The sequence below is a fragment of the Lates calcarifer genome, linkage group LG21 (genome assembly GCF_001640805.2).
Source record: "Lates calcarifer isolate ASB-BC8 linkage group LG21, TLL_Latcal_v3, whole genome shotgun sequence".
NCBI lineage: Eukaryota > Metazoa > Chordata > Actinopteri > Centropomidae > Lates > Lates calcarifer.
Window position 1 is genome coordinate 6200368 of NC_066853.1, and position 14130 is coordinate 6214497.

Consider the following 14130-nt stretch of genomic DNA (forward strand, 5'->3'; position numbering starts at 1 on the left):
AGACTGATATATGCACTGGGACCGTCTCCAGACACATGTCCATACAGGTTATTGTTCAGTCTGGGCTTCCTGACTTCACAAGGGTTTATGCCCATAGAAAGGAAGTGGTCACTTTTTAAATACAAACGGCAGCTGTGTACATACACACACTCTCTCGCACACAAAAGGATATACACACACAAACCATCCACGCTCCTCACACGTACATTCACAGAGCAAAGAGGAAGTGGTGTTTTCTCATTTGATCCAGCACACGCAATCTTAGTCTCTCATATAGGCTCTCAAACCTCAAGCATAATACACACGCACACACAGGCACAAATACACACATTTTCACACGCCAATCTGTCTTTTTTTCCCCTCTGACACCCACATCCACTATTTCTCTTTTTTCACGCTTGCACGCATAAATGCACACACACAGAGATAAACACACACACACACACACACACACACACACACACACACACACACACACACTCACAGCCACAATGATCCCAGCCCATGGCACTGACGCTCAGTTTGTCTGATCTCTAGTGCTGGTGGAAAGAAAACAAGGTGGCCTTGGACAAACCTGACTAAAAATATGTCACATGCAACTTCAGCCTCATTCTTATAAGAGCCAAAGCTGATATTTTATGTCCCCAACAATTATATTTTTGACTGTCACCGTGTGATGACAAGGCCAGTCACACTTCTGTCATTGTCACACTCTGCAACAAAGCTTTGCATAAACAAAGTCCTCCTCGTATATCACAAAAGGGTTAAAGGCATTGTTTCTATTTGGAGCTCGCACCACCAATGACATGTAACGCAATATGGAACAATAACACATTTGTCAAAAGTGTCTCAAGGAGGTTGGAGACTGTGGGTAGGGCAGCATTTCTTCTGAGATAAAATGTGTTTACAGAAGCACTGATGTGTTTTAAAATGTTAGAGAACAATGCCAAAGCTTTTTAAAAAAATCTTCCCTGGCAGCTACAAAAACTTTAAAGGGTTTTTCTTTTATCACATTTTCAGGTTGCATGAGTGTTTTGTATCTAGTATTTTATTTGAAACTCTGCTACTGTCTCCTTATGGCTGTCTCAGTGCTTCTTGTTACACAAAGCTTTGTGTGACCTTCCTCCTTCCTGTTTATATCATGAAGAAATCAACACTTCACAATCTCTTTTAGGACTCTGAATTAGAGACAGGCCTTAGGATGTGGGCTAGACTGAACTTCCACTCTGAGAACTATATATACACTAATCTTTTTGATGATGAAAAGTGTCTTATTTATTGTTTTATTCTCAAAGGCAAAGTTTCTTTTTGTTTTAAATGGCGATAACTATGGTCCATGTGCAATAACATTGTCATTATTGTGTATTCGAGCAAACACATTCTCAGCCTAGTATGTAAATGTCTCTGTCTTTTATTGGTCTTTGATTCTGTAGCTGGCTGCTACCCTGGACGAGCAGAGAACCCAGAGTGCATTGCACCTGAGGAAGCAGATGGAGACGTTCCGCAGGGAGGTGGAGCTAGAGCTGACGATCGACAGGGAGAAGAACCAACTACTGCTTCTACAATACCAACGAGACGGCGCGCAGCTTCAGCAGAAGGTGCGTACCTGTTGGCTGAAAATGACCACAGAACACCTCACATTATATTAATGAAATAAAAGTGAAATACATCTGTAACATTTTTATATTTACAGTATAAAGCTTCTTCTACAGTATCTCATTCATTCATTCACTCTAGTTTAAGAAAGAAATCAGAGTAGCTGACATGGACAGAAATCCTTCTGTGGTTACAGAGAGACAGAACATGTGCTTTAGTGACAGTCTTTCTTATGCTCTCTTTCTGTAAAGTGGTCTCTCTCACTTTGCCTGTTCTCCTGTGGTTGCTTCACTGCCCGTCTGTCTTCTCTCTGTGACTTTTCTGCCTTCCAGGAATTTAGGACCAGGAGTTCCCACTTTGTTTCTGTGTTTAATACTGGTCTGATTAGTCTGTGTTCCTGTCTGCATGATTAATTCCTTCCTTAATGTCTTCCACATCATTGGAATCACCATCATGAACACACTCTGTACAGACTGACTTGACAAACACACATGCATGCAGACAGTGTGGATGACACGGTGGTTAGTCTTTGCGTGTACTGAGGGCATGAAGACGGAAGAAAGACAAAGAGAGAGAGACTTTAAATCCAGACAGTGGGGGTGAGACAACAGAACAACAATGACACATTAGGTGAAGAGGCTTCCTACTTTTAACCCACACCCTGAAATATATATATCCACTTACTTATGGTATGAGTAACAACTAAAATAAGAAACAAGAAAGTTTCAACAGACTTAGCTAACATGACAGGTAGTGACCGTTAATGAATTGCCACACTGTGGTAAAACTGAGAATTCCAACTCATTCTCTTTAGCTACCACTGGGTCTGGCAGTGCAAATTCCCCTCACACCCACTTTCTGTACAAAACGTAGACGAGGTAACAGAAAACACGTTGCTCCCAGCAGATGACGCAGAACCTGTTAAAGTCTGGTAACATTTATGTCAGCTCGAGTTCCCTGTAATCTTTGCAACACGTATGGGTGAGTCAGTGTAAAACTAAATTGTTAAAGAGCATAATTTCTGGTGGTATTTGAGATAAATAGAGATAATAAAGAGACATCATTAAAATGAAAATGTAAATATCCACACATTGGATTTTTTTGTCTTCTTCTCTCTCAGCTGGAGGAAAGAGAACAGGAGCTGCGAGGACTGAAAGAGGAGCTGCAGCAGGAGAGGAGGAGCAGGGAGGAGGAGAGGAGGACACAGGATGAACAGAGGAGGAGGAGGAGAGAGGAGGAGATACACCAGGAGCTGCAGCACTCCCAACAGCAGGAGGCACTACATCTGAGCCAAGCTAAAGCTGAACTACAGCTGATGACTGAGAGGAATATGGAACTACAAGAAGAGGTGTGTGTTTGTGTGAGTGTGTTTATGTCATTATCTGTGCATGTGTGTGGCTAATGTTTCTGCATTGTGTGATGTTCAGATTGTCCTCACAAGAATAACAAAGACAGAGAAAGTTGTCACTGTGAATGTTAGAGCAAAGAGAGATTTGCATTTGCTTCATATATTCTGCTGGCGTGTTTCTGTGCCAACGCTGTTCAAACAGAGCTGGATTAAATTTAGTAGGTGTGTGTTTGTGTGAGTGTGGTTGCAGCAAAAGGAAGGGAGTGAGAGAGTTTTAGATGGAGAGAGAGGGAGAGGGAGAGAGACAGAGACAGACAGAGTTCATATTTGCTTTGGCAGCAGAGTGTGCAGTGATGGATTTCTGTGCCAGCAGCATCCAAATGGAGCTGAATTAAAGTGTGAAACAAAAAGTGAAAAGAGGGAGGCAGTGTGTAGGGGAAGCAGGATGGGGCATACATATGAAGAGCCTGGAGGAAGGAAGCAATGGAAGGGTGGCAACTGTGTGTGTGTGCGTGTGTCTGTATGTGCATGTGTGTTAGGGAGTGAATGAAAGAGAGTATGGGAGCAAATTTTGTGAGAAAGACCAAAAACGGGACAGGAAGGACAGCATCCTAAAGTGATGAGCAAGAGTGACTTTGCCAGACATTCTGTGTGAATGTGTGTCTTTGTATGGGTGTGTTTCTGTGTGTCTGTGTGTGTGTGTTAACACATGGGCGCCTGTCTTGAGGGGAGCAGTCTGAGACTGCAGTCACGACACATCTCAACTGCCTCACCACTAACACACACACAGTCACGTAAACAAAAACACACAGTCCCACACATACAAACACCCATAATGCCCTCTAGCTCAACTTTCCCTTGCGTTTAATTCTCATTTCTTTTAGACTGCATCTTTATTTTGTCTCTTTCTCTTGATTTCCTCTATTCCATAATGAGGGAACGCATAATAACAACCTGAAACTCAACTGAGTAAAATTCCATCCATCCATCCATTATCTATACCGCTTATCCATTAAGGGTCGCAGGGGGGCTGCAGCCTATCCCAGCTGTCATTGGGCGAGAGGCAGGGTACACCCTGTACGGATTGCCAGTCAGAGTGAAATTGACAAGCAAAATTTTTAACTGTAAAGAGTTAATTCATCCATTTGGCCACTAGGGGGCAGTGAAACAAGCTGTAAACACAACAATGACATATTATTCCCTCTGTAAATATTTGTGAATATGTTACACGTCCAGTAGACACTTAGCAACTATAGCTTTCATTTGGAGTCATGTGTCTTGTCACATGGTAAATGTAAATCCAGTATTCACTCTGCTTTTAGTTCAGTTTTGGTCTCCACCAACTCCTGAAAGGGAAATATGTTGCTGTTAAGCTGCCAGTTCCTCCACATATGCACCAGCTAGTTGCTTACTTTGTCTGTTTGCCATCTGGTGCTGGACAGGTAGCATCAGCTGCCTGTTGTGCCTGAAAAAAGGTTAATGAGAGCAGCGAGACTGAACCAAAACAGAGAAGTTGCGAGCGGTAAAACCAAAAACAACGAAGTGAAAGATGCTACAAGGCTCCATAGAGCTGAGGGGAACTGCGGATCAGGTGATAATAAACCTGTGGGTTGATCACAACAAGGAACAACTTTTATATGACAAGAAGCAATTTAATCCATTGATATTATAAAAATATTCATTAGTGCAGCTTTAACATAATAAAATTTTAATTCACATGGCTGAACACAAGTGAACAAACCTTTAAATCCTAGAATACATGTAAACCTGTCAGCCAAACACCTTGTTCATTTGCAGCAGGGTGACAGCAAAACTACTGTCGAAAGTTCAAACAGTACCTTTGGAATTATAAATGAGGGGGAAAAGACGCCACGAATAACTGATTGTGCATTTCACCTTTAACTGCTGTTCATGTGCTGCATCCCAAAATACACCTCCAATGTGCAGAGATTCACTGAAGGCTGCGACCGCAGAGTTTTTTCTGTCACTTTATTATGAAAAAATGGTTCAGTTTTAAATCTGAAATCTGAAAAAAGGAGGTCGATGATTTGTGAATACGCAAGTGAATCAGTACAACAGAAAAGTCATCAACCAAAAGATGGGAATCCATCCCTAGGCTAGGAAGGTCACTAAGTCACATCAGTGCCTTCTATCCTCTTCTCATCGCTCATTCATCTCCTCCTCCTCCCTCTCCCATCCAGCTCAGCTTTGTATCACTGCAGCCCTCTAACAGCCCTCCCTCTTTGTCCACACACTGTCTCTTTAACTGCCTCCCTCTGAGAGTGCCTGTCCAGGGAGGTTCAACCAGTTCAAGGTGCCCTGATGCCAATTTCACAGCTGACATGCTCTTTTATGTCATTCATGGACCTTCAGCAACAGCAGCTCCTTTCTCCCCCCACCACCACCCTTTTCTTTCTGTTCTTTTTCATCTAATTTAAAGGGGCCATTTTCTCACTGTGCTGTGTCTGTAGTTTTAGAGCAGATCCATCAGTATAATCCCTTTAGATGACCTTTCTTTCTGTCTTTCTTTCTTGTTCTTCAGTTCTGTCTTTAATGATCTCTCTAAGTTCTTATCTAATTCAAACCCAAGCCTCTATCATCCTCTTCTTTATAAAAGTTTTATTGATCTGTGGATGCTTGTATGTGTGTGCGTGTTGGTTAGAGATAATCAGGTTTTGATCATGACCTTGTGATATCACTCTGTTGCCAAGATACTGTTGCAGTGTGGAGGCATTTTCATCATTAAGTGTTGGAGTGTATGAGTGACCTTTCATCCAGTCAGGTTTCAAGACAACAAAACAATAACCAGTCTCTTGGGAGTCATTTTAGAACTGAATAACAAAGGGGTCAAAAATTCAAAGAACACAAATATTTTGTACTTGAAATACATGAAAACAGTACTTTTCATTTTCACCAAAACTGATCTTAAAAAAAAAAAAAATGCTAGTATCCTGTACCCCAGGGCTTTTTTTAAACATTCTTAATCTTTGTATCTCATCCTCTACCAACCAAAACCAAACCTGGTGACCTCATGTGGTCCCTGCTTATCAGCACACCATTGTCACCACTTTACTACTAAAAATATAGCGTTGAACAAAGTCAGTCGCAGACCATAGTGTCTCCAAAACCAGTGTCCTCCTCTAAGAGGTCAAGGAGGTTTGTCTGAGATAGATTTTCATGTTAATTTAAGATATTATGTTTAAATAATAAATTGTATCTTAACTTCTTTAAGAAATATTATATGGTGGTAGTATTGTGAATGTTTTAAACTTAGTGCCACAGTATTTTGTTTTATAACGTTTACAGTCCAGCTCTCTAATGTCAGCGTTACTGAATGGTAGTGTCCCATTCAGTCTGAATCCCTCAGTGTTTTGTTGTTGTTTTTCTCTCTGCCCCACCCAAACTTTGTCTCTCTGTCTTTATGTTCTCTTTCTCTCTGTGTCTCTCTATTACTCTCTCCCCCCTCCCTTACTCTTCTTGACTCCCTCCATCTTCCCTCCCCCTCCCTCGGCAGCTTTGTTGCAGATGGACCAAGACAAGAGGAAAAGGTCACTGTGTCTGGGGGAAAAGACGCCTGACCTTTAACCTCCCACTAACAGCACCGAGGTCACACAACACACACTAGGTCAAAAATCTGTGTGTGTGTGTGTGTATCTGTATGTTAGATGTTCTATGCATTTGGATGTGCAACTGCCTCTTAATGCAAGGCCATACATATATGTTGATTAGGGTTTTTGCACACATATAAATATACTTTGTGTGTGTGTTGCCAGTGGAATGTGGTTTACAGTGTTAAACGTAGCGGCTCTGTGGGTCTGCGTGTGACTTCCATCTAATAGCCCTGTAATCCTGCTCTCACTAGGAGCCCCTAATGGTGGCTGTCTCTCTATTACAGCTAGACTGGCATGCAAGACACCACACACACACTCAGACACACACACACACACACAGGATCTAACACATGCCTGCATATAAACAGGCAGGAAGGAGACTCACACTCCAAGTCTTTCCTACACGCTCAGAGAGGAAGTGGCCAAACATATGTGTCATAACTGTCACACACACTCTCACGATAATTGCATACAATAGCATAAGGCGTGACACACTGCACATGGAACATGGATATAGTGGCATACAGGCACCCATTAAAACATACACATATGTTGACGATTACAGACACATATAAAGAAAACCATATACAAGTCATAAGTGTAAAAAGCAAGCATACACATATTTACTATATGTCTGTTATTGGGGGATTTCCCTCAACCATGAGGGCCAAACTCAAACAGTCACACTCACATGTCAAGTGGTCTTCCAACACATCATATGGATACAGTGTTTTAGCACCTGGCAGTAGAGATAGACTGTACATACATCACCTTCAATCACATTATTGTAACCATAGAGATGTACTCAAACTGGTGAAAATGGTTATAAGATCACTGGATAACTGGTTTGTTTTCAGTGCAGATGAACTCTTTTAAGGCAAGAATATGTAATGTTTGAAATACATTGCATTCTTTCTCTTACAAATGAGACTTAAATGACTATGAGTCTTCTTCTTGAGCTACTGCAACTATGTAACTGTGTTTTTGAATTTACCACTATCCTGAAATTATCAATTTAGGCTACAGTGTCCATTGCACAAGTCCCATAGTGTCATTAGAGCTAAATTAAATTATTTGCCTTTCTTATTTCTAAAACCTATCATGGAAGCCATACAGTACACAGAGGTGCCAAATGTGAGAGCCAATGACTTGTGCTTTGTGCAGTGTAAATTGTATTTGGAGTCTCTGCAGACTACCACCAAGAATCTGCCTGAATCTTCTATAAAGCATCTGTTAAATTCCAGTTTTTAAGTTTGTTACCCAAACATTTTTGGATGCATACAACACGTGTCTGTTATCAAACAGCAGATGGCTGTAATGATGTAAACCATTCAAATGGCATGTGTTTGTAATTAAATGAGCCAGTGAGCAGTATTTATGGCCGTAAGCCATATTGGTAGGAAATGCATGTAAAGTCATGAGAAAGCTATGAAGGGCCTTTGTGAGAGCAGCTATTTATTTTTAAAGTCTGGCTCGGGACATCAAGTGAGAAGCTTTGCTGTTTCTTCCTCTTTCTGACAGGCTGTCACATAACAAGAACTAGTTTATTTTAATCAGACTTGATTTAGAGGAGGAGGTTTTATTTCTCAGTAGACTTGAAGGTAAACAATCTAATTTATCACATATTGATCTCCCATCATCAACTGTCCACTCACAGTCTATTTCAAACTGCTTTGTGATTCTGGGGTTAAGAAATGCTCATGTGTTATGTTTATTTTTCAGTCTGACTATGCACACACGTGTGTGTTTCATACTTGTTCTTTAATTGGGGATTTTTACATCTTTCTGTTTTTTGTAATGCATGGTACTGTGTGTGCTACATGCTATTAATACTAGATCACTGTAACTGTGATAGGGTAGTTTGCCTGTGTGGGTCTTGCTGACCAAGTCGCTTTGACTGTGCTGGTTTCTTAGTGTCATTGAGATGCTCAGAACGGTTACCCTTTTTCCTCTGCATCCACGACCTAACTGAGTTTCAGATTGAAGTATAAATGATTCCCTCTTTCTTTCTCTTTCTCAGACCTTCCTAATTTTTAGAGGAGGCAAATGCATTCAGCCTCAACCTTTGAGAGAACAATCATGTTATCCTCATTTGCCAGATAATGTCACTAGTTCCAGTGCACAACTCCCCTCACAACCACAAATTGTTGTTTACATTTCATGTTTAATCTTTCATGTTGGGGTTAAACAAATGATGTAAATAAGTCAGCTTTATTGGTGTATGTCAGAGGACCTGAACTTTAAAGAGAGTCAGGCTAGCTATTTAAGGTAACTACATCCTAACTCCAGCTCTGTGCTTAACACATAAATATTAAGATAATATCCATTTTCTTATCTTACTCTTGAAAAGAAAGCAAAATGCTAAACTGCCTCTAAAGATTAAACAGACGCAAATACAAACAAAGGAATGGCGATTCAAAAAGACTCAAGAAATATTGCTTATACTTCTACTTACTCTCCCCTTAACCCCCTCCAGGTGGCGTCACTCCAGGAGACAGTGAGGAGGGAGTGTGAGGAGAGGGAGGAGCTGACTGCTGCTCTGTCTAAAGCTCAAGAGGAGCTCCTAGGGCTGCGCTCCCCAGCGTCTCATCAGGGCTCCTCCAGGTCTGCTCTAAAACCCATGGAGAGACACACACCCCCAGGGAACATGCATTTCCATCTCCATAGACAAGGCCGTGTACCTCTAAGTCGCTCCTCAACCTCCCCAAACACACTCCGACCCTCCCCTGCCTTCACAGACAAAGACAGAGGCCGGGGCACAGATGGAGGAGGGGCAGGGAGGAGTTTGGAGTCTTGGAATGGTGGTGGGGTGTTAGGTGGAGAAAAACGGCAAGAGGGGACACTGCCCAGACTGAAAGCAAGCAGCACAGTGAGTGAAGTCAAACGTAAGGTCAGTATAGTGATGGGGTGGAAGGAGAGCCTGTAAAAAGCAACAATAAATCATCAAAATAAACTATAACTGTAGAGTTGTGTCGAAATGGTATTTTAAAATTAATTATTTTAACAGTACTTGTATTGTTCCCCTAATATTTTACAATAATGCATTTTAGTCAAATATCCCTCCTACTGTCTGTCTCTGAAAGTAACACACACATGCATACGTGTACACATAAACACACACTTGATACACAAGACACAACTGCTGAGTCCTGTTCGTACAGCAGCGAACTCCCAGGACACGCACTCTCCGACAGACATGCACTTGTTTTCTCACAACCCGACTCACGCAGTCTCACTGGCACGCACAGGATTTCACAGACAAACACCCACACACGCGCCCACAAAGCATACACACACACACACACACGTACACATAGACACATGCAAACACACGCAGCCTGTCACAAGGGCAGGGCTGAAGGAGCATGACAGCATGTCCTTTGCCACCCGTGGACACAAACAAAAGGCAGGCAAACACAAAAGAAACTGTAAGGCAAGCACTGACACACACACACACCCAGACACACACACATAGACACACAACAATTACCCAGCCCTCTCCCCTTAGGCATTGTGTGTTATTGACATCATTCACTTCATGCAAGGTCTTTCCATCCCTCCCTCCCTCTCTGTCTTCCTCTCCCTCTACATTTGGGATGAATTGGCATGATGGGAGAAATGCGTGAAGTGTGTGTGTATGTGCGTGTATGTGTGTGTGTGTGTGGCATGGGACTAATTTCCCAGCTTACTGGCACACATGGAAAGCTTTTGGTTTGACTTCTCTGTGTCCCTGCTTCCAATCCGCCTGCAAGACAATGCACGTGCATGTTGTTTCATACAGAAAAGGTGGGATGATAATGATTTTATCCTGCCAACGTTTCCTCTGTTTGCCAAAACACACACATATGGTTTATCTGCTAAAAACCTCAGTCTGTGCGGAAAGGACGGTCTGAAATACACAACAATGAACATTCTGTGCCATTAAAACCTCATTTTCTACCTCCTCTGTTTTCGTCAGATGGGTAAATGGGAAATTTCCCATCACACATGACAAACTGATTCATGTTTTTTCTCTTAAAGCTGGTTAACATGGATTCACAATAAAGAAATTAATTTAGGTTTTTAATTTATTTTAATAAGATTTCCAAGTAAATCTTAATTACTCCAGAAAAACCTTTCACATGCTGTAAGCCATGGTTATGTCATTGAATTTTAGTAAGTAGACTTGATTTAGAAGACATCTCTAATCGTCCCTTGAAAAAAAAAAAACATATTCCCCTGTGATTTATGTGGCAACGGTAGCATTTATTTTGTGCTTTGTAGCGGACTTCTTGTTGCCTTCCTGTGTTCTGTGAGTGTGTGCTGGTGTGTGGCCTTGTGTGTGTTTACTCATTGCATGACACTTTGCTGCGTGCGTCTCCGGTGAGTGATTGTTTCTGTCCTAACAGCACCATCGCTCACGTTCTGTAATCACGTATTGTCAGTCAAGGACATCGATTGTACAGTCAACATCACAATGTAGTGTGCGCGCGTGCGTGTGTCCCTATGTGTGAAAAAGGAAGACATTACTTGTAAGAATGTGCACTCTCTGTAATTGCAAGTCAAAGGTTGGTTATTGTTTAAAAATGTCCATGCTAGTGTTCTCCTCCATGTTTGATTGGTCAGTTCTTGAATTAGAAAACAGCAAAAAAAAAAAAAAAAGAGTAAGTGGACCTTTCCTTTTTCAATAGGAACTTTTGATGCCACCTTTAGTAAATGACAGTTTTAGGTATTTGGTGCAGCAGACACCTTGGGGTCATTTTGACCTGTCAAAGCAGGAAAGGCACAGATGGAATTAATAAGATTAAGGGTGGTTGCATTTCATTTAGGTGAGCCAGCTCCAGGGCACTGGGATTGTGCAGGCTCACCGACATGGCTTTACTAGGACGCTCAATGAAATACAGCCATTGTTAATGTTATTATTTACCCCTGTGCTTTTCCTGCTTTAACAAGTCAAAATGTCTGCTGTGGAAAGGGTCTGTTCCAGACATGTGCATGTGCCTTTTGACAACCGCTCGCATTCTCCCCACAGATGCACTTCTGACCTTTGACCTTTACTTTTATCCCTGTTAAACTTCCTTCCCACCGTGACCTGCATGTCTGCTGTGTATTTGAAGAGATAACCTCTTTCTATGCCAGTCAGAGTGGCGTTAACACACTGTCCATGCTTCTTCTCTGTCTCACAACACACACTCCCCCTGTCTTTGACACACTCACTCTCTTCTCTGACCGCACACGCTTTCTGTCTCCCTCAAAACACAAACAACACTGCTCTCTCTTGCTGTATCTCTGGCACACACACACACACACACACACACACATATAAATCTGTCTCTGTGTCAATATTCTTTTAATCTCTTTGGCCTTCTTTTGGTATTCAACCCCTCTGACCCTGTTGCTAAAAAGCAATTCCCTCTCAGCCTCTCCTCCTCAGCTATCTGTTCCTTCACTTTATTTTTGATCCAGTCAGCTCTCTTCTCTACTCCCCTCTGCTCTTTTACTGGGCCTTTTTCCTTTGCTAATGCCCTTGCTTTGTAGCCTTTGACCTGGTGTCCTTCCTGGTTTGTGTGTCTGTGTGTGTTTATGTGTGTTTGAGAAGGAGCCTTGGAGCATCTGTGTGAGAGAGACCTGGCATGAATAGATACAAACTCCTTGAAACAATTTCAACATCTTGATATGTGCGTAACAGACATGCAGCCTAAAGCCTCATTACGTTGACATGGCTGACATTCAGATTTACTCATCATTAACAAAGCCACCCCCCTTACACACACACAAACATTCATATTTACACACAGGCATGGCATGCGCACACATTTGGAGTGTGATCTCTTTGCAGTAATTATCATAGCAGGGCAGGCATGCACACGTGTCCCTGGGGAATCTGTGCAAGTTGCTCGTAAACACACACACGCTCCAGGGAGTGGCGTGTGTGTATAACTAAGCCCTTGTTCGTCACTGGGCGTCCCTGAACACCTCTCTCCTGCGTGGTTATGGTCGTTCCGGAATTCTGCCATCCCGTGAGCCCTCCCACACCCTATAATTAGTGTCACCCGGGCAACCGGAGAAAGAATGCTCAGCATTCTTGTCGTCGTGGTAACTGCGTAAGTGCGGGGGCCGGAGGTGCTGGTTGTAGGTGTTGTTAATGACAGGGACAATGAGACCTCAGTCTGCCACCTTATGTGGTGTATCAGTAAAACTGAAATCTGTGTGTGTGTGCGCGCCCCTTACATGCCACATAGAGCCTCAAACAGTTTATGAAAGTAGACCCCCATTCCATGTTTGCTTGATTACAGCGATTGCTTATAATAGCTCCAGACACACACAGACACACAAACGTACAAATACATATAACCTCAGGAAATAACCAACCATGGTGGGATTAAACTGTGAGTTGGACCTGGGGCAATAATTTGCTCTTGGGCTCCCACTGACTGCCCCCATTTCCTCCCTCTGTGAGTACCTTGTTGTCCTCATGTACACTGCACACAGCAGACTGAACTTGACAACTTCACTATATTTTCCTGTAGAGCCAGACAAGAACCAGAGCTCTTGTTGGAAATCTACCAAGCCCCAAGTTTGCTGTAATTTTTACAACTTTATTTAAGAATATGCACCATGTCTGCTTAATATGTACTAGTCCAGTTGGTCAATAAATGAAGCAGATATACAATATATTAATTAAGTTAAATTAATTAATTAATTAATTCATTCATTTTGAAGCTGGATTCTGACCTGGGCCCTTCTACTAGACAGGACCTAAAGATTGAGAATAGCCACAGTTGATATTTAACTTTAGTGGTGCAAATTCCTTAACAGATTTGCAATTAATCAAATCACCAAATACTAAATGACTTGCAGTGAAACTTACCCCTTGCAGGATAGTCGCTCTCTTTGCCAGCAAACCAACAGAGGCAGTAAGTCAGCAATGAAAGGTTTGTGAATGTGTATACAGCATTCACAGAAACTCATATACACAACAGCAGTGTAGGCTCACAATTCACTTGGCAGTAAAACTGTAGTATTGCAGCATCAAGTCATTGGTGGGGAATCAGTACAGGGTCAGAGTCCTCACAGAGCTAACTCTCTAAAAGCCCAGGAAGCCCACAGCTTCACATGGGTCACTGAATTTTCACAAACTTCAACAGATGGGTCTCTAGTTCTCTCTGCTGTCCATTTTTAGTTACTGCAATGCTTCAGGCTATAGAATCCTGGGGGCTTAACAGTCATTGAACACAATGTTCCCTGCACTAACTGTTCACATGGAACTGCACCTACTTTGGCACAATCAATGCCACAGTCTTCAGTTCTTAATTTGATTTTTTTTTTTTTTTTTTTTTTTTCTTGACCATTTTGACCTGCTCTCCCTTCCGGGGTTACTGTGTATTTGAATGATTAAATAGAAAATTGCCGAGTAGATATATAACTGACTTCTAGTATACTGTGTGAAATTAGGTATCCAAACACCAAGTTCTTAATAAAAATCTGTTAAATTGAAGCGATCATCCTTTTATTTAATTTCTTTCCTTTTTTTAAAAAAAAAAAAATGGCGGATGGATATGTTCCAGAGGTAGTGGTGACAAGTCCGGACTTTCC

At 41.9% G+C, this 14130-nt stretch overlaps 1 protein-coding gene across 2 annotated transcripts in view; it reads left to right on the plus strand.

Annotated features, from left to right (window-relative positions):
* Positions 1-14032, plus strand: part of lekr1 (leucine, glutamate and lysine rich 1) — an 80476-nt gene extending 66444 nt beyond the window's left edge. For both annotated transcript variants that reach the window (XM_051065689.1, XM_051065688.1), the window contains exons 10-12: positions 1434-1598; positions 2717-2944; positions 9032-14032. In XM_051065689.1, coding sequence (XP_050921646.1) covers positions 1434-1598; positions 2717-2944; positions 9032-9481 — 843 coding nt within the window. In that variant the 3' untranslated portion in view covers positions 9482-14032. The remainder of the gene's footprint in view (positions 1-1433; positions 1599-2716; positions 2945-9031) is intronic.
* Positions 14033-14130: the final 98 nt, after the last annotated feature.